Source organism: Melanotaenia boesemani, chromosome 20, assembly GCF_017639745.1.
Source record: "Melanotaenia boesemani isolate fMelBoe1 chromosome 20, fMelBoe1.pri, whole genome shotgun sequence".
Taxonomy (NCBI): domain Eukaryota; kingdom Metazoa; phylum Chordata; class Actinopteri; order Atheriniformes; family Melanotaeniidae; genus Melanotaenia; species Melanotaenia boesemani.
This window is the reverse complement of record NC_055701.1, coordinates 8,697,296-8,718,500: the sequence shown is the minus strand read 5'-3', so window position 1 is coordinate 8,718,500 and position 21,205 is coordinate 8,697,296. Positions and strand designations below refer to the sequence as shown.

At 38.7% G+C, this 21,205-nt stretch overlaps 2 protein-coding genes across 3 annotated transcripts in view; both read left to right on the top strand.

Moving 5' to 3' along the window:
* Positions 1–7,650, top strand: part of ldlrap1b (low density lipoprotein receptor adaptor protein 1b) — a 47,211-nt gene extending 39,561 nt beyond the window's left edge. The window contains exon 10 of the transcript XR_006008651.1: positions 7,640–7,650. The gene's annotated coding sequence lies outside the window, so the exon portion shown is untranslated. The remainder of the gene's footprint in view (positions 1–7,639) is intronic.
* On the top strand, positions 996–11,709 carry LOC121631004. 2 transcript variants are annotated; one of them, XM_041971598.1, is made up of 7 exons: positions 996–1,097; positions 1,913–1,984; positions 5,428–6,422; positions 6,527–6,645; positions 6,864–6,964; positions 11,361–11,457; positions 11,580–11,709. In XM_041971598.1, the coding sequence occupies exons 2-7, from the start codon at positions 1,966–1,968 to the stop codon at positions 11,707–11,709; spliced, it is 1,461 nt and encodes a 486-aa protein (XP_041827532.1). In that variant the 5' UTR covers positions 996–1,097; positions 1,913–1,965. The 2 variants fall into 2 exon arrangements, with proteins under 2 accessions (XP_041827532.1, XP_041827533.1); XM_041971599.1 differs by lacking the exon at positions 996–1,097 and adding an exon at positions 1,142–1,420.
* Positions 11,710–21,205: the final 9,496 nt, after the last annotated feature.

The following is a 21,205-nucleotide window of genomic DNA, read 5'->3' as shown; positions in this document are numbered from 1 at the left end:
CTACTGTACAGACACAGCCAGCTGAAACCCATGTAACACATTTAAAGAAGAAAATAATAATTATGATTTTATAAAGTATGTTTAAAACCACTGGACAACTGCCCATTTAAAACTAAATATGTTAAAACATTGGATTTTAAAGTGAACTTTGTTTAAAATAGTTTGTTTGTGTGTGTATGCATGTGTGTGCGTGCGACTGTGTTAAAAAGATTGATTTGAATTGATATTACAGAAATTCCCTATTTCTTAGCACAGTGCCAGATTCTTTAAACAATGATATAACATTACAGATTTCAAAAAGAGGGATTTGTTATTGATTGTGATATCTGCATTAAATTTAGATAATACAAAAAAAAAAAAAGAATGATTAGCAATTTAGTAAAAGTATAATTTGAAAATATGACAAAAAAGACCACCCATTTGGTTAAATATATAACTGGGATTAAACAAATAGACAAAAAACACAAGGAACTGAAATGTTTAATACATCTACTGATCCAATGCACAATTAACACTGTCTATGAAGCTTAAATAAATAAATCTTTTTTTTTTCATTTTCATTACGGGTCGCGGGTAAGCTGGAGCCTATCTCAGCATTAACAGGTGAGAGGCAGGGTACACCCTGGACAGGTCACCAGTCCATCGCAGGGCCAACACATAGGGGACAAACAACATGCATGCAGTGGGAGGAAGCCGGAGTACCCGGAGAGAACCCACGCATACACGGGGAGAACATACAAACTCTACACAGAAAGGCTACCGCCCTCAGGGCTCGAACCTCCCCCCAGTCGAGACTCGAACCAGCAACCTTCTTGCTGTAAGGCTGCGGTGCTAACCACCGCATCACCTTGCAGCCATTAAAAAAAATAAATAAATAAAATAAAAAATAAATAAATATTCTCTTAAGTTTCTGAGTTTTATTTTTCCATGCATAAATAAATAAATTCAGAGGTCACTATAACGACGCTACGTAACCTCTGAACTTGAACAAGCCTCGCCCTAACCCCGCCTCCACGTCAACGACCTGTGCGTGCTCGTTCTTGTTTTACGCTGCTGTGCGCTTGACCGAGACAACTTATCCCGCTGAAAGAGATACGGCAAGTCTATGTACAAAAGAGAACTGAATATTGCATTTGTGACTGTTTTTAGAGTTTGAGTTTTTAGAATTTTAATATAAGTTTCTGCTTCCGTTTTTGGCTTGTAAGAGTCTGATAAAGTTAACAGAATTTTGGAAGCAACACCATGAGTTCAGATTATATAAATTTATTTACGACCACTGTTATAAAAGTAGCGTAAAATAATGTGGGGTTTGTACTTTGTTATGTTTTGAAATTCATAATGTATCTTAACTTTGTCCGCGACCAAACACTTTTGCTAGCGTTAGCTGTAAACTGCCACATGGAGGGAAATTAGCAAAACGGTAAGCTAATAACCGCGCGACAACTGCGTTTTATTTTAAAAGAAGCGCTTATTTAGATTTAGTAGTAGTGTGTAGTGTTCTTTTAATGCCCGAATAAAAGTTAATCTGATTATAACGTGTTTTGTTTCAAATTCAAGATTCTTTTGATGTCATGTCGCCAAAGACGCGACAAAGAAACACCACATAAAAAGTTAAATGCTATCACTTTATAAACCTTTCAATAGTTTTGACATGTCATTTTCAGTTATTTTTTTCTAGCACAGTGTATATTGCTATGTCTGGTCATTGCATGTGTTACAAACCCCCAGCTGCTAGGGAAAGGGGGTTGTGAAATTAAGTAGTTTCCATGTTAACTTTTGAAGGATAACATTCCCGTGAAGTGTATCTCTGTATTATATTTAACCCCTTTAGGAATAAGTAAAGACACTCTCATTTACAAGTAAACTAGATCAGATGGGGATAACACTTCTCTACAATTATATTTCCTTTCAGATGGTATTTTGACAACACTGAGGAGTGATTTTACTGGATCAGAGGAGCTGAACATGGCCCATTCAATTCAAAGTGAGTAAAATATATATTCCAGTGTTTGACTAATGGATATATTTATAGATTTTAGTGTTTTTTTCTGTTTTGTTATGTGAAAGATTTCTGATCTAGTTAGATTACAAGACTGGCATTTTCTGTTCAAAGAAACACCTGTGAACACCTGTGTGAATTGTGAATAGCCACATTAGTGCTAAAACCTTTTATAAATGCTGTTTCTTTAATGAAAAAATTGAATATGACCCTTACATTTAGTACATGAGGACTCCTCATTTTCATTGTGGTAGACTTTATTGAATTTTACTCTTACTTAACCTTTCTCAGTAGACCTGTTACCAGACATTATTATAGCTTATTGCATATGTATTAGAGATATTAGTTCATCTCCACTTGTGGTGATTGTGCTTCATGCTGTTGTAGTTTTTTATAATATTTCTATTAATTCCTGGTTGAAAATAAGCCTGTTAAATCCTAGGGTTTTGGAGGTGGGGCTGGCCTGAACAGACTTACCCAAATTAAATCAACAATAACTTTACAATTCTCAAATATACATAATCTTGGTTTCAATGTATAGCTAAGACCTCACAGAATATAATCCCAGCGTCAGAAGCATTGTTAAAGTTCATATGCCTGAGCAAATTGGGATAAAAACTATGTTTGGCCACGTTGATACCCAAATTGCCAAAGTGTACCACATAGGTATTTTACTTCTTGGAAGGGAATCTGGATGTGTGCGTACAATTCACAATTTGGCCTTGGCATTTAACCACGATATCCTCAGTTTTTTCCCTGAGGACTCCCAAATTTCCCTGAGGACTCTCCGAAGGGATTAATAAAGTATTTCTATTCTATTTCTATTCTAGTTTCTACCAAAGTGTATAATCAGTAGGTGTAAAATCAGTCATATTAGCATTAGCAGTGCTGCAAGCTTTAGAACTGGATATAACTACATCTGAGTTTCCTTGAGAGCTTCTAAGAGGGTGTATTTAGTTTTTTGAGGTCTCGTGGACATGCTGTTCATGTTTAGCCTTTGTTGTAGATGAGTAAGATCTCTAAACTGATGAAAGAAATCATCTCCGTCCTATATTCACTTTGTGTGAGCGTCACTGTGTATCAAAGATCTTATATAGTGGGGATGCTCCTGTGTTTACGCTCAAAGATATGTATACCTGACAGATAAAGTCTCGTTCAAGTGTAAGATATCATTCGAAAGCTCGCAAGATGTAGAATGTCAACAAAGTTTATTTACTCTCCCAAGACCTGCGAGAAACCAACAAGATGGCCGTGAATTGTAGCAAATAAAACGCTGGTGCGTGACGCAGTTTCACTCCTATGGACGAGTTTGCTGTGATTTTTGGTCAAGGAATAGTGTACATAGACTGAAAATGCCCCCGAAATGGTAAGGAAATAAAAATAACCTGCTTTTAGTAGGACTAGTTTTGGGATTTGGTGACGTACTGTGTGAGAAACATGCAATCTGATTCGCTAGCTTTGAAATGCAAAGGTTGGCTTTTTGTTTGTTTTGAGACTGACATGAGGTGGTTGGCCAAGACAAGATTATGCTTGATATCATCTAAAATTGTAGATACCCAACATGTTGGGGTGCAGCGAACAGATCACGCGTTCTGTTGTGTTTTGTTTCTGGGGTTGCTCATGTTGATGGCATCGTTATTTGTTGCATACATATGTTCAAGTTATAAAACAAATACTTTGGCAAATTGCACTTGGAGTGTTGATGTAGTAGTGTTAGGGTTTTTTGTGGGCTGGGGAGGGTCTGAATCATTTCTTCTGAAAATAAACTGATAACTAGAGGGGAAGCACTTGCTGATTGCAATCAGGTAGATAACCTCAAACATAATTGGTCTTAATTTTCTCTCACATAAGCTGACAAGTTCACAGCAGTTCTTGCTGTGTCCTGATGTTTCACTTGATATAAGTACAAGTATCCAATTACATTTTCATTTGCAACAGCATCAATACTAGCAGTGCTATCTTCTCCGGTTGATGTATACCACATTACGATTGCTGCAGATTGACAAGCTTGCGGTTCCTTTGTTTATAGCTGAAAATATATTTGAATAATCAGAATTGGTCCGCTGATTTAGCATTTTTTTAACTATTTTTTGGAAGATAGTGTGGACAGTGTTTATTATTATTATTATTATTTTTAATCTGTTATGAATGAAACCTTTTGTCTCCTGTAAATCGGAGACTGGAAACTCAATGCAACTTTGTCTCAGTTTTAAAAATTGTTGTCTGTTTTTGTCGGTGCCAATAAATGACCCGTTGTCCTGTCCACCACCCTTCGACCTCTAAACTATATAATGAATGTTTTAAAAGAAATGATCTTCCAGACCTGTGATACGACTATACTGACTCAGTGATCAGGATAAAATGTGGAATCATGCGGCATGAAATGAAAGTGAGACAGGTATGCTCTGTCTGTCTGGAACAGTTGAGGTACATGGGATTGACTAATCAATACTGTGTAGAGAAGAACTGCAAAGTGTATGTGACTCAGCAACATCACACTATGTCTGACATGACACTGTCAAGTAAACAACATGTAACTCAACACACTATTTATTGAAACTTAACATTGGTACCCCATACGTGTTTGGGGGGAACAGAAATTCCAAAATCCTCATTTATTTGAATAGAATGGGAATCATAAAAGTTTTTTTTCTTTTTTGTCTGTATGTTAAATACTGTAAACAAAAAATCCAAATCGTTCATTCATTCATTCATTCATTCATTTTCTATACTGCTTTAGGACTCCGGCTCTCCACTAAACATACGTGCTGGGTCTATTTTTGACGAGCACGTTTCCAGAACACTTCAAGCTCAGCAGTTCAGATAAGACCAGACAGCGAATCAGACACAGAAGCAGCGTAAAGCATCCAGATTCGATTCACAACAGCCTATTTCGATTCAATTTCCATTAAATCTGATTCGATATTGACTCATTTAAAGCTAATTGTCTATTTTTAAAACACTGAGTCCATTTACTTGACAACATCAGTGATCTGGGACGAATCAGCTATGACATGGTGTCATGTAAATCAGATAAATGGCATCAAACTGTTTTCTTTTTTTATGAGGACGAAGTGTGAAACTGTTCAAGAGAAAATGTGACTTTAAATGACCGTGTCGGATTTATTTAAAAGTTCACGTGCGTGTTGACATCTCTTCCTGTTGTAGAACGTGGCAGTGCCTGCGTTCTTAGCATTAGCTGCAAATATATTAGTTGCTAATCTGGCAACACTGGAAACTAGTTGTGTGTGTATGCCAAGATCTGTCTCTGAGTCACATAAGAGTAGGGTCATCGGAAAAGAGGACATAGACCATAGACCTGATAATCATGTACATCTGTTATTCTTTATCCTTAGTTTCATTATTCACATATATTTTTTGCTGCTGAGGTATAGTAATGGGATGCATTTTCTTTTTTTTTCCAACAGACATGGATAGAAAGTCTCCTTCAAACACAGTATTTGCTAGACTCAGTCTACAAAAAACTGAAAACTTGGATCCTGTTCCCGTATCTCCACGGATGGTCAAATGTGACCAGGAGTCAAGTGTGCGTCCACAAAAGCAAATTTCTAGCTCATTTATTAATTTTAAAATTGAAATACCCAATGATTCTGCAAAAAAAAGGAAACTGGATGATTCCAGCCCCAATTATTGCTCCGGAAGCAAAAAGCCCTGTATCCCAGTGTCCCCAGACTTTGGTTGTTTCATGGACTACTCCAGCCCTTTAGGGAGACAAGATTCAATGTCCCCTTTTATACCTTCTTATCCTGCACTGAGTGAAAATACACAAACCTGTAAAGTTGAAACAAAGGAAAGTGTGAGTACTCGGCTAGACTTGGAGCATATAGAATCTGGGAGCTTATCATATCCAACAGATGAGGTTGAGACTGAGCACAGCTGTAAGAGAAAGAAGATCCTTCCTAGGCTTTCATCTACTTTTGATGATGATATTGATGACATCTTGAGCATAAACCCACTGAGCCAAATAGCAAAAGAAGGACATAAAGAAGCTAAACCTGCCCTTGTAGATGTAGAGGATGACAAAGGGTACGTTTCCACATCTCATGACCAAAAGGAGGAACGTCATAGTGAAAGTTCACCAGAGCCACAGCATCATGAACAAGTTACTATAAGTGGTCAGCAGGCTTCTTTCTTAAATGATGGCTTGAATAACAGTGGGCTACTGCTGAAGCCAGCAAACTCTTCTGTGAGGTGTTTGGAGGGGGGCGATGAGGAGGAAGGGATGTGGAATATTGGCGCACCACTATTTGAGTCATCTGTATGTCAGCCCAGTCCTGGACTGGAGCCCAAGATGCAGGCATCGGAAGTTGTCACGGAGCCTGATTATGTCTGTAATACATACAGTCCAGGTCACTCCACTTTGGAGACAACATATGAAGACTCTTTGCCTCTGCAGGTACAGGTAAGTTGTTTCAGCTCTTCTGTCTTCTCAGGAAACTGAGCTCATATTTCATATTGTGCCGTAGTGTGCATTGAGTGTATTCATACAAATAAACTTTTTTCAAGGTAAAATCCAAAGTGGAGATTCCTGGTCGTCCTGCAATTAGCAAACCAACTCTAGAGCTGAAGGCATACCAAAACAGGGACCAAACTGTCCAAAGTGCCAAAAATGTGAAGAGTCAAAGGTACTGTAAAGGCCACTGTTACCTCTAGAGGGTGCTGTGTGACCATCAAACACATTATGAAAGACTTGGGTGACTATCTGTGTGTTTTAGATTTCTACTTCTCTTACTTTAAGAAGAATTAATGTAAAGGTTTTCCCTTTATTATATTCATAGAATATTGGCTGTGGCATGTTGTGTTTAGGTCTAGCTAAATGTATTTTTCTGTAAATCTTTTTCAGATCCAACATCTGGAAAAATAAGACAGAATGGGAACGTCAAAAAAGACAATACGTGGCTTCTGTCACCAGTCACATGACTGAAAATCAGAATACGACTCAAGGTAGGAAACCAGTGTTTATGAGGGATGTGCCCATAATAACACAGCTGTTTGTTTTATGTCATTAAGCCTTTAGCATCTGTAGTTCATACATGTCTTTTACTCCAGATTCAAAGTGTTTATTCTCACAGAATGGAAACAAGTTTCCCTGAACAATGAAATTCTTACTTTGCCGTCCACACTGAATGCCATAAAAGATTATAAAATAAAAACTAAACAACTTTAAAAAACTAGATAGAAGATAAAGATAAGATAAAAAACTCTGAGTAAATCTATGTATGTTAAATACTGTAAACAAAAAAATTACTGGTTTGAACTGGAGACTTTTTATCTTCTTTTTTTCCTTTAATATGTGGGCCAACACCTGTTTGAGTTTAATGCTATCATAATGTAAACTTAACTAAAGTTATACAGTTCATAAGCCTTAAAAAGCCTACTCTGTAGAAATGTGATTTGCTTTGTACTTGTGCCGCCATATTTTCAAATTGTTTCTATTTTGCTCGATTGGCTCGTTATTCAGGTTTCTATGTCAAACTTGAGTGTCTGAGGGAACATTTTAGTACCAAAGTCAGGCGGCTAGCTGTTGTTTGTTAGCATTATGTGTTAGAGATGAGAAATACCACAGTGACAGAAGAACAGATCAGTTGTTAGTTTGAAACAAGAGTTTGTGATTGGTAGAGACTCACGGTAGCAGTGCTTTGAATTTAGACAGGCAGGTTAGTGCAGTAGTAAAAAGCAGCTTTTTCAGCGAATAGAACAACTAGCCAAAATCAAACATATCCTTTTTGTATAAATATTTTGAGACATTGATCCATGCTTTCATCACAACACGGCTCGATTACTGCAACTCACTTTATGTTGGTCTTTCTCAGTTGTGTTTATCCCGAAAAACGCTGTGCAAAACGCTGCTAAACTTATTTTAACAGGTACACATAGTCGCTCAGGCCAGCTGACCAGCTGCTCTTTATGGTGCTGAGGACGTGACCTAAGCTCAGAGGGGAGCCTTTGCAGTGGCATTTATATAGTGCTTTTCAAGGCACACAAAGCGCTTTATATGGTATCCATTATTCATTCACTCCTCATTCATATTTGCTGATGGTAGCTACCTGTAGCTACAGCTGCTCTGGCGTAGACTGATGGAAACATGGCAGCCAATCCGCACCTATGGCCTCTCCAACCTTCACCAAACATTCATTCACATTCATACACCAGCGATGCCGACCCTGGAGGCATGAGGTGGACAAAGACGTTCATACTACTCGTCCATAGTAGTGAAACTGGATCATGCGCCAGCGTTGCTGCCATTCATGGCCATCTTGTTGATTTCTCACAGGTCTTGGGAGTGTAAATAAAGTTTGTTGACATTCTACATCTCACGAGCTATTGAACACTGTCTTACACCCTCTTAGAAACTCTCAAGGAAACAGAGATGTAGTTATATCCAGTTCTGATGCTAGCTGTGATGCTAATGCTAACTATGACTGATTTTATACTGGTTGATCATACACTGCACAGTGATAGAAACTGAGGATATAGTGGCTAAATGCCAAGGCCAAATTGTGAACTGTATTCACTAGGGGTGGGCAATATATCATTCGCAGTGATACCGGTCTAGTTTTTGACACCGATAGAAGTGTAATATTGTGATATCACACGATCACACGTTTCCAGGCCGATGACATCGTTTAACACAGGACAGTGTTGCTCTTTGGAGCTCAGCTGATCAAGTGAACAAGTAAACATGGGAGAGCAAAGCAGAGTGTGGTTGTACAGTATATAGAATGTTGATTTTGGCTTTAAACGAGAAAAAACAACAAACAACAAGCTGTGATTCATATGTTTCTAAAGACAGCGCACTTCTGATGGTGAATCCGGGCAAATACCAGAAGTAGACCTGCCGCCATTGCACCTCAATGCTTCCAACTTAGGACTCTGTCGCTATATTTATTTATTTATTTTTATTTTATTTTTTGGGGTGTTTTAGGAGACTTATCTCTGTCTGATCTCATATCTATTGGCTGTGTTATCTGCTTTCATTTTTCTAAACGCAACGTCACACAGCCGTGTCCACAATGCACCCGCACTCAATCAAAACAATGACAAACAGCACGGGTGAATGCAGCTTCAGCACCGCTGTAACTTTTGGGTATTAAAAACTTAATAAACAGGGACCACTATAAGCCCAGCAAACCACCACGTCTATGGCTGGATCCACCTTCATCCACCTTAAAATACACCTGGAGAGGTTTTCACTGTAATATGAAGCTAAGGTTAGCATCTACGTTAGCAACGAGCTTAGAGCCCCAGCTGCATAAACGTTCGCCTGTTACTGCTTTTGTACTAAAATAATGTTAACTCGTCAGATTGGCTCTACTCCTCCGTTAGAAAGAAGAATGAGACACTTATGAACAGTCCCAATAACGGTTGACTTTGCCATGATGACTGTAAACTGAGACCAGACCCACTGTAAACAACATGGTTTTACTGCGTCTGTTCATTGGAAAAATCCAGCTGTTGCTGATTTGGGAATGTAAGTATTATTTATTGGACCTGCTAGTATTGGATCTAAATTAATTAAAATATTGAGTTTTTTTTTTTATTCAATTTTTAAAAAAAGTTTTAAATTAAATTTTTTTTTGTACTCATCTCCGGTATTTTAAGCCCTTTAAAAATGTCTATCTTTTTGACGCACTAGTGACCAACTGTGGACCTGTTGAGTCACTGTCCTGCAGATTTGACATATTTTACATTTTTGCTAAAATACACTTGAGTCAAATTTTTAATGGGTCATCACAGGCTTGTGCAGAACTTGAAAACAGGGTCAGGTCAGGTGTGATGTGGATCAGGTGTGTTGCTGCAGGACATTGTCTACAACAAGACAGTTGGTGCAGCATATTGGCCCTCCTCTCTACGTTTCAGAAGTTCAGAAGAACATATTTACTGATCTGAATAAATTTCCATGTTCATCACCAGGTTTTCCAAATTTAGTAAAGCAAAGAAATCACCCAGAGGAGAAGCATATTTCAGTTGAAGCTACAGATCATTGCTGTTACTAAATAATGGTAGATAAAAGGGTGATTTCAGATTTTAAATTCCTTGGATATTATAATGCATCTTCTAAGCAGACCCAAGGTTGTTACTTCTTGTTTGGCCAAAGACATCAATTTTGTCTATATCGTTATCAAGATATTTTAGAAAAATATTGCGATATAATTTTAGGTATGCACACTGTATTTTGTAGCCAGATTTCCCCCCAAAAAGTAAAATAACTGTGTGGCACATTGTGGCCTGGTACTGTCCACACTGAAACCTTCTTAAAATCTATGAGCTGTGTGATATTCTCATTTAGTTTTTTTTCACCCAGGCCCCAGTAGCTATTTTTTGTCTCAGACCAACAACTATGTCTTTGGACATTTCGTTTTCCCGTTGAAATCCACGTCAGTAAAATGTAGCGTGACATTTTTATACGGCTCTATGGTGCGGCTTGACCACAGCTTCGTAGCAGTAGTGAAACATTGGACTGTAGCCACGTCCTTCACAACAACCTCACCACACTCATCACACAGGGCAGGAGAGACACTCGACTAAAATGGTGACGACATGGCAGTAATGCCGTTTGTTCAAAGTGTTGATGAGGTTCTTAAATCCCAGGTTTACTGTGTTAACTGAGTACTGGTCTTTGGCTAAAAAAAAAAAAACCCCAAAGAAGTTATGTTTGTTTATAACTTTTGTTATCTCTTTGTGTTCCTGGGAGCTGGTGGGTTATTTAGTCACGACTCATCACTTTGACTTGAGAGGTGATGGCAACTCAGGTTGAATAAAAGCAAAGCGGTCGGGCTGTGGGAGGAGGCTGCAGCAGATTTGCAACTGAAAACAGCACAAGAGGAAACTGCGAAGGAGCAAAAAATCGGATCATTTTTATGATCGTTAAAAAACCCATCGTAATTGAGATTGAAATTCGATTAATTACCCAGCCCTAATAATGACCTGAGAATTGTAGAGTTATTATTGATTTTATTTGTGTAAGTCTGTTCAGGCGAACCACCCCTCCATAAACTCCAGGGTTTAACTGGCTTATTTCCTCAGCAGGAAATATGGACTGAGTTTTCTACCTGATCTGCTCAAAGCTGTGAAAATAAAAAAGCAATGTGAATCAGGCTGGTTTCAAATGAATTAATTTAGCCACCTGTCGTCCTCAGAAGGCAGTGCAAGTTTCTTTATTAGTTTTTACCCAATAGAAGTGTCTTGACCAGAAACCAGAGCTCTTACAGGATGTGGAATTTAGTTGAAGCTGATATTTGAAAGAACTGTCCTCAAATCTTGCTGTGGTCTAAAATCCTACTGTTTTTATAACAAGTGTCATCACTCATTTTAAAATTATTATTTTTGTGATCTCAAGGATTCGTGTCAGAACTTCAGGACCTGATGACCCATGTGTCTGAGCAGAGGGGCTCTAATGGAGCTCACTGGCGGCATCCTTCTGATCTTACATGCAGGTACGCCATTTGTGTTGAATTCTTTGGAAATAATATGGACTATGTCATTTTTAAAGCAGTCCTGAAGCAGATGAGTCCAAACAGCATAAATTAAGTGGCTCTGAACCTGTGCTTACTTCCAGAAACTACCAAAAACGGTTCTGCAACGAGATCCCTTCGATGACTCTCGGTGAATGGCGGGCTAAGAATTTAATTTCACACAAGCGCTTCTGCAACGTCCCAAAAATATTTGAACGAAGTCCATTTCCTTAAGACTGCGTGTGCGAATGGACCAAACATTCTCAACTTAATTGAAGCATTTAAATAATCTTATACTTTCTGTCAGTATTTACACTTTTTTTGTCTTTGGTCGTGTTGGCTGCATGCACTTTGAATAATATCTTGTGTTTTTCTTTAAATTCTGCATGTGCCCTTTTATAGATATAATCCATGTTTTAAGAGGTTTTCATGTAATTAAAGTTGAAAAAGCACTTCAGTGTTTCATGCATGTGAGAAAACTTAAATTTTTATATATTTGAAGTGGTTTGTTTTATTGTTTTTCCCTCATCTGTTCCTGTTTATTCAGTATAATTCCTGCAGGTTTCTTTTTCTTCTTTTCTCTCCTGTCATGAGCAGAATCTCTGTGAAGAAGCTGCAGGTGTTCATCTAATCATTATACACTTTTGTCTGGAATTGATGCAGAAAATGCATTGTAATGTTTGACTTGAGTAAGCTCAGAGAGATTTGTTGTTTTGCTTATTAAGGTTACATTGATTTCTCAGTCATTACAAACTTGTGCATTCTTTCATACAAGTTGCTGACTAGTCTGTAAATGGATGGACCAGAAACCATGTTTTTTTTTTTCTTTTTAAACTTTGTTTTCTGGATTAGTTTCTTAGGCAAACGTTGATTTTTCCCCCAGTAACTGAATGCAAGCAAAAGGCTTCATGTCAAAAAATAAAAAATAAAATCTTGATAGCTGTAACCCAGTGGAGTTTGAGCTTGCACATCTTTCTGCATTTTGTAAAATTGTTTTCTTAAAATGCCTAGAAGTCTTTGGATTGTTTTACATGTCATAATTTGCCCTAATTTGCACAATTAAGCACTTTGATTGGAAAATATTGGATATTTTAATTTCATTTAAGCATACAGAAGTAAGCATACACCATTGTCTTCATGATCAAAGCTGTGTAATCTAATAGGCCTTACTAAGCAATGACTGATACACTCTCAATGGATATAAACATGATGACACTAATAAAGCAGTTTGTTTTTCTTAACCATGCTTCTTTTTATTTTGACAATTTTGAGCAACATTTTGATCATTTTGAGAAAAATTAACACAACAGCGAACCAACGGTATAACAGGCTAAAAATGGTTGTTTCTCCTGTAAATTAGCTTAACCCAGGTTATATAACCACAACAGCTATGTCTCTCTTTAAAACTAGAACTGAACTCCTGCATTAGCAGAATATGCTCATTATACTGAACTTAAATTTGTGCCAAATACAAATAAAATATTTTAAAAAGTCCCTATATAAATTTAAAATCTGGCAAAGCTTACCACAATGTGCTGTCAAAAATGTTATTTTTAATTGGGAAGCCTGTAGGTCGCTACAAAAACAGTCTGCTCTGATGAAGCATGTCAGCTGTTTTTTTCTGCTTTGTGGTTGGTGGATCAGTAGCAGCTTCAATCACATCTCTGCAAATTTGCAGGCCGGGAAGGAGGCAACATTTGGTCCACCATTCACCCCACCACCCCCACCTGCAAATCGCAGCCTGCAAAAGACTATACAATGCTGCCACTTGGTGGCCAAACAAGATATATACAGATACTTAAAAATGGCTCCTACAGACATCAACTCAGGACGCCGAAACAAAACTATGGATTAATTCACTGTGTTTTTAACAGTGTTAAAGCTCCCTTTTGCAAGCTTCCAAAATGCTGCTTCTATGAGGGCAAAATTTCCAAACACTGAACATTTTTTATGGCTACACTTAAACTCGTCCCCATGTGGACACGGCCTAAGCTGTTTTTGCTCCTTTCCTTTTGTCTTACTACTGAAACTTTGTTTTCACTTTCAGTCATTGATGTTGTAAATGAAGTTTCAACAATTAGAGAGCCAGTATTTTAGCATTTTATTTTTCTGTGCCTTTCTTTGACGTGTAGCTTATTTGAGGTTTGCAGAAAATATTTTCAAAACTGAATTTAGTCTAAATAGTAAGCTGCTAGGCCAATTTCTACTAAAACCATTTCTACAAACTTTCTTCGGCTGTACTGAACCACAGATTAGTTGAGGATACATTTGCAATTATTGTAAAACTGAAGACAGTTTGATAATTTTTCAGTTGCAGGTTTGTGATGAAGTGGAGCGAATACATTCAGCTTTGGGAAAGAAGTGACAAAGATTTGACTGCATCTGCATTTTGCCAAAACGTGCTTCGCCTGCCTCGAGAGAAATCTCTGCCATACCAGTTGTACCTTGAGGCAAGAGAGGAGGCTCTCGCCAAAGAGTTACCAGGAATTAAAAGGTGCATATTGTGCAATTAAAGCAGAAATAGTTGAAAGGATACACAATATTTTTATCATTTTAACTAGATTTGACAAGATGCTCAATAGTTTATTTACAGTTAACAGAAAAACTTTAATGTGGTTCATTTTGTTTGTTCCATGTGATTGTAGCGTCTCCTTACATCTCTACACCCAACTATTCCCATGACTGGTCAAGACTGGAAAATGGCCTTCACCAAAACAGCTCCAAACACTGTGAAAGCGGATGATGTTGAGGAAGGGATCACCTGCCTTCTGCACATAGTTCGTCTTCAAGCTGGCATACCTGAGACACCTGAGGAGCACACTGATGTTCCTCCAGAGGTGCATGGTGGTGACCAACCTCTGCCAATAACTGTTAACAGGATAAATCTTCTTTATTGACTCCATTATGCCACATACCTAGCAGTGCTTTTAATGCTCCGGGGAGAATTTACCTTAATGAAATTAATTCAGCACATAGGACTTAATAGGAATTTTTTATTATTATTATTGTTGGCTTAAAGTTAGAGGAAGAAAAACACGGTAGAATAGATGATTACTTTTGTTGTGATTTCATCTTTCATTCTGTTGGATGTTTGTGTGTGAATGGACGCCTAACAGTGCTTCTTTATTTTAAACACTGGCTGAAATAAATTGAGCTAATTACAATAAAACCACCATTAGGATGGTGCCCTGAGAAATGTAGGAAAGACCAAAACTGTTAGTTCCACATGTATTTGATCATCCTGTGTGCAATAGCAACGAACAATGCAAAGTAACATGTTTAGTTTTTTCTAAACAAATTTAATAATACTTAAGTATCACGGGGAGCCTTATATGTCATGGTCATAGGTTATGTTCTCGGTTTTGTCATGTTTAGTTTTGTTTGCAGTTTTGTTCATTCCCTTGCGTGTTCTTTGTTTTCTGTGTCCGGCTCGTTAGTTCACCAGGTCTGATTCACCTGTTCCCTGTTAGTCATCCTCTGTATATGTATACCCCTTTGTTTCTCTTACTCGGTGCCAAATCATGGTTGTTTCCCTGTGTTCAGTCTGCATCGGCTACCTTGATATTAAATCCTGGGTAGTCACATTCGTCTGTCTCATCAGTCTGTGTTTGGGTCCTCACCTCTGCTGTCCTGTGACCTTATATCCATAAAGCTCTCCCCAAGGCAGGGGAGAACTTGTTTTATCTTTTGTATATTTCTTACTTAATAAATCTGACTTCTGTATGTATTATCAGGTGAGTCAGTGTAGGTGGTTAGGATTACTACACACATGTGGAAGTGTACACGTATGTTAATTTAAGGGTAATTCTTAGCTTGTGACAATTTAATCATAATGTGAAATACTGGATTTTTCATTTCCAGATATCAGCTAATAAAGGTTTTGTGATTTTGTAGATCCATTGTGATCCGTAAACTGTAATGGATGTAGAGCAGTTTAATTTATAATTTAATAAATATATAAATACTGAAAACGAAATACTTCATTCAATAAACAACTGTGCCAATGAAATGCTTTGAAAAGAAATGAATAAAATGTAAAAATAATAATATAGTTGCAAGTCGTGACAATGTTTAAAGTACAATGTTTATGGGATAGTGGAAAAAAAACCCTGAATCTGGAAAATTGAATGTATTGATGTTATGCATAGCAAAAAAGTACAATTTTCAGTGGTATTTTTATTTATTGATTGACACTTCTATATATCGTTTTGACAGCAGAGATCACCGATTAGATGAAAATGTAGTCGGTAATTCGCCCCTAACTTAGTATCCGTGCCATTTCTTCTTTGATATCGATCACACAAAGCACCAGCTCACATGTTCCGTTCTGGCGGTTCAGCCTCCATCCAGCAGGTGGCGCCAGCGTGTTTGTGTACAAACGAGGAAAAAACTTTATTATTTGTATTTTATACACGTTTATTCCGAAATTATTGTATAGACATAACACTGAAAATAAAATAGAATTGGTAAATGGAATATATAATATTGTGTGCAAGTTCTGAGCCTCTCATTTATTTTTTCCAGCTGCTAGATTTTATGTGTTTGAGTTATTCTTTTGTCATTTCTTTCTAGTTTCCCCCCTAAATTAACGAATAATAATAATAATAATAATAATAATAATAATAATAATAATAATAATAATAATAATAATAAAGATAAATTCTTAAAAAACATTGAAACCCCTGTAAGTTCTCCTGAGGTGGTTCTGTGGTTACTATGGTTACTCCTAATTGGAACAGGTGTGCACGCGCAGCCCAATTACCAGTTCCCGCGGATCAGCTGCGCCTCATTTTAGCAAACGAAGTTGAAAGGAGTCGCGTCGAGAAGCTAAAAGTGTGTTTCTCACGCGCGCTGCGAGTTTAGACGTTAATAGACGGAGCTGTGCCCGTTCATCACTCCGAAGAGGCCGAAAATCACAAAGGTGAGGAATAAGTTTGATTTTCTTCAGGTTTATGCTAGAGGAGCTCGTGTTTTAACGACTGACGTGTTTGTGCTTGCGCGTGCATCTAAAGCCTACACGTTTAACTTATGAAGGCGTTTCATTTAACTTCATTTAAAACGTTCGTTTTAAAGTGAACTTTTATTTAAAATACTATTTCTAAATTGTAAAACGCGTCTCTTGATTCAGTTGCACGTTTAAGTGGTAAAGGCAACTCAAATAACTGGTTTCTTAAATTAAACTTTTTGTGGTTTAATTAAATGTGCAGCGAGTAAAATTAAAATGTACAAACTCCGGTTCTCGAGGGCCACTTTCTCTGCTGCAGCACACCTGATTTCTAATTAAGTGGATCATTGGCAGCTTCTGCACGAGCCTGATAATGACCCATCGATAGAGACAGGTGTGTTGGAGCAGGGAGGTCACCGCATTAACAGTCAGTGCTGCGGAACTCCGCAACTTTACTCAATGACTTTTTTTTCAGGACAATGCAGAGCAGCAGGACATGACCGAATATTTTGCATTTAACGTTTTCACACACATACTGGTCCTCAAAGTGGACACCAGTTAAAGAATCTACCTGCTCGTTAACCGCGGACAGCAGTCGTCTCAAACACCGCCACCCACCGGCTAGTCAGTGGAGGTACAGCACATTTCTAAAATCTAGATTTTCTTTTGTCATCGTGCCTTCATGAAATGGTCACGTGATCTCCACACGGACACCAACTTGCTCAGAGTAATGGAAAATATTTTTACCTGTCCTCTTAAGACATGTGGAAAAAATATTTCACTTAAAAATGTAACCATGTTATGACATGAAAAATGAACTTAATCCAGATGAGAATGTATAAAATTCCATCTCCAGCACTGAAGTTGGTGGAAGTGAAGCCTTATTTTGTGGCAGCCACCAGGGGTCATCAGCTCAAGTCCTTGAGGGCTGGTGTTTGCTGTTTTCAGAGGTTTCCCTGCTTCAACCCACCTGGTTCAGATTAGGATGAAGAACATGACAAGTTGTTAGAGATCCATTTTATTTGAATCAGGTGTGTTGCAGCAGAGAAACATCTAAAACCTGCAGGACAGCCCTCAAAGACCAGAGTTGGGGATCTGATTTCCAGGTAGGTAGGTACTAAACTCCCATTCAACTTTATTTTGTTGGTGAGCGTTCAGATTAAAAAGGCAAAAACAGACCTGACTGATTTTTCCTGATCAGCAGGATGGAGCCTGGACTGCAGCTGATGACGGGCAGGAGTTGGAGAAAATGCATCAGAGACTAAGTCAAAGGTAAAAGCACCTAGTCTGAGCTAAACATGATTAAATAAAATTTCCAACAGCTTTTTTTTTTTTTTTTTTTTTTTTTTGTGGAAATAAACTTGAGTTTGTCAGTCGACTTGTATTTTAAATAAATTCAGAGAATCTGCCAGCAGACAACTGTACAAGGTTTTTGAAGGAGCTGTAATGGTTTTCATGAAGTTACATCAGCTGAACAAATGCTGGTCCTGATTTAGAATTTTGAATCTATTGGAAATATCCAATTATCGACCATCTTTAAAGACACATTTCGTAACTTGCCAAACTAAACTGCTATCATGCAATCTCAGCTCACAAAGGATCATGGGTGTTTTTGACAACAGGATGCAGGAGCTTCCTTGAAATTTAAACTAAGTGCTAAGCCTTCGTGGAAGATTTTTAGACATGAAGCAGCTGAGAATATGTCCTTGATTTTTGGAAAGCACCTATAACCTTTGTCTCTGTGTGGTTTTGACCAAAATGAAATGTTTACGCGTTTAGTTTTTCTACCAGAAGAAGGTATTCACTGCTCTAGACCTGTAACCTGGATAATCTTTAAAATGTGTCTTTCTGCTTGAGAAACGTACTACACAACAGTAGTTCACCTTGTTCCTGTTGGGGGGCACTGAATTACCTCGGGAGGTAACGTATAAAGCGGAAGACGTCGGTCCGTCATCAGATGTGCAAAAGGTTTTTGACTGGAATGGCCCCAGATGGAGGCTGCATTTGTTTTGGTATGAACAAAATCACTTGTATGTATGATGAGCTAAAAGTCACTGAACCTGCATCTAGGAGAAATGTGGACAATAAATCAGACAACGGTGAAAAGGCATGCCAACCTAATCCTGGGGCAAGCACACGTGGTAGCTCAGTAATGGACTTTGCTCCATTAACAGTCAAAATCCAGAATGGCTGGATCTTTGTGGACAACTTTGGCACGAGCGCCGTGAGTTGAGAGGACAAGGACGGCTGCTGGACCTGTTTGGAGAAGGTCCACATCCGAAGCTGGTGTCTACGCTGGAACTGCAGTGCTGAGCTGAATATGGAGCAGCAGACCGCTAGATCACCTGACCACAGGATGACAGCACGGCAGCAAACGCAACACTCCGTCCTGTGTGTGGCTTTTTTTTTTTTTTTTTTTTTTTTTTTTTTTTTTTTTTTTTGGTTGAGATATCTGAACAAATCTGTCAAAGAAAACAATACAAGGTTTAATGGGTACAAAATGCTCTCGGACAAGTTGTGAGAAATATACATAAATTTGTTGGGTTGCCCATATATGAAGGGAAAAACATGATGCATGATTTAAAACAAATGTTTTGTTTTTTATTTATATATAAAGACTGGTTTCACATGACAAATGAAAAGGATGTTGTGGATTGCCTTACGGTGGCAGGTCAAGTACCACCTCTGCAGCAGAAAAGGCTGCACTTGTTGCCTGTGCTGCAGCGCTAACAGCCCAGGATGCTTTGGAGGAGCAGATGAGGAAGCAACTTGATTTGGAAGCTAAGATGGCTGCATCCACAGCTAAGTTAGATGTATTACAAGCTTCAGATAAGGAAACTTAAGGTCCCACCGATGGAATGAACTCCTGTTTGGAAAGGAAGAAGCAGAATCGAACAAGATGTTAAATCAAAGGACGTACAACAAGGATTCAACAAAATGGGCATCAAAGGATGTGCAACCAAAGGAAACAGTAGTGGGCTAAAGTGGCATGTATGAATCGCATCAGGGAAACATACTGGGGACATCACAGCATGTTCAAAATAAACATCAAGTCTAGCCTGGAGACATGCTCACCGCTGTGCATAGGCAAATTATATTGGTGGCTCTGGTGCAGCAGAATGACACTGCTCTGCCAGCAAGATGTAACCCAACACCTCATGGGGATCCCTTCAATACAAAGCATTCATCAAAGCTTTTGAGCAAGTAGTGGAGGACAAGGCTGGGAAAGCGGACTGTCTGCACCATTTGGAGCAGTTCACCAGAGGGCAGCCACGTGAGTTGGTGCGAAGCTGCCAGCAGATGGCTCGAGCGTGGCTATACAGTTAAGGATCTTAAACATTTTGGAAACCAGTACAAAATAGCAAGTACGTGTATGGAGAAGGCTTTAACATGAATGAGGATGTGAAGGAACTCGAAGCTCATGCTTTGTTCTTGAGGGATGCTGCAATGTGATGGAGCTCCAGTTGATGCAGGAATGGGATATGCCAATGAACATGAAAAATATGTCACGCTGCTTTTCAAAATGAGGGAGAACCATAGCTCACGACATCATGGCGACAACTAATCAGCCAGCTTTGTTAATCCATCTGGTCATGTTTGAGTGGTGTTGCTGGGATCCAGACTTGATGGCTTTAATCCGCAACCCAGGAACAAACTTAAAGGGAAATTTTGTGGCCACCACAGTAACTGGAAACGTCTGAGGGAGTTAAAGAGCACATATTTGATCCAAAGAAGTCTGAGAAAGCTGGATGCCTTTGCTGTGGTCGCAGCCAGTTTCTGGAGTACATCCAGTTCAAGGGAAAGAAGCACAAGGAAAAGACTCAGTTTTTAGGGGCCAGGGGTTTGTTTTGCATGTCTGTGTAGGAAAACATGAGTTGTGAATGTGTCAAGTGCTTGAGGTGTAAAGTTCGGCGCTAAACCATCCCACTGTTCTGCATATTAAAAGGCAATCAGCCTTAGAGCTACAGGAAACGTCTAACCAGCCAACTTGACTTAAAACATGGACATACAGCAGCTGGTCCAGACCGGTTATCCATCCTGCCTATGAGAGTAAGAAGCAAAAAGGTAAACTGTATAATAACCTGGACCTTTTTGGACTCAAGAAGTTTAGCTACATTTTGCTCAGAACATCTAATGCAGAAAGTGAGAGAAAACGTTTGTTGGGCACAATGTGGCAAAATAGGTGCCAATGCCCTCAAGATACTAGAACCATGGGAGGTCAAAGGTTGCAGAAATGCTATCCAGACGGTGCTGGGATGGGTTAATGGCCCAATGACTGAATGATGGTGCTTCAGAAGCAGAGCTGCCATGGCTATATAAACCGGTTTTGTATGTAAATCTTGAATACGTGCTGGTCAGGCAGTACAATCATGAGCTAGTGGGGGGAACCCAAAAAGGAGAATGAGATGTCCAGAGAAGACCAAGGTTTTGGTCATCATTGAGAACTCAGCAGTACTTCAGGAGGGAAGATATTTTAAAATCACGCCTAGTAACCTAACTTGCCAAACGAAGGATCCAAGGTTTAAGGAAAAGGTTCTTGAACAGTAAACGGCTCCAACAGGAGTATGCTGAGCACATCAATATGCTCATCAGTAAAGGCTAGGCAGAACAACTGCCTCAGCTTCAACTGCATTATAGGCATTATAGGGTAGGGGAGGTGTGGTACATCCCTCACCATGGCATTCACCATTCAATAAAAGGATCCCTCCGTGTAACATTTGAGCCACATTTCAAGGTGCATCCTTAAATGGCAAACTGTCGGCCAGGTCATCTCACCAGCTCGTT

Excerpts from the sequence above, each read along its gene's own strand:
- LOC121631004 (XM_041971598.1), top strand. Across the intron at positions 6,423-6,526 it reads CTTTGCCTCTGCAGGTACAG|GTAAAATCCAAAGTGGAGAT; the intron begins GTAAGTTGTTTC and ends ACTTTTTTCAAG. Across the intron at positions 11,458-11,579 it reads CCTTCTGATCTTACATGCAG|AAACTACCAAAAACGGTTCT; the intron begins GTACGCCATTTG and ends GCTTACTTCCAG.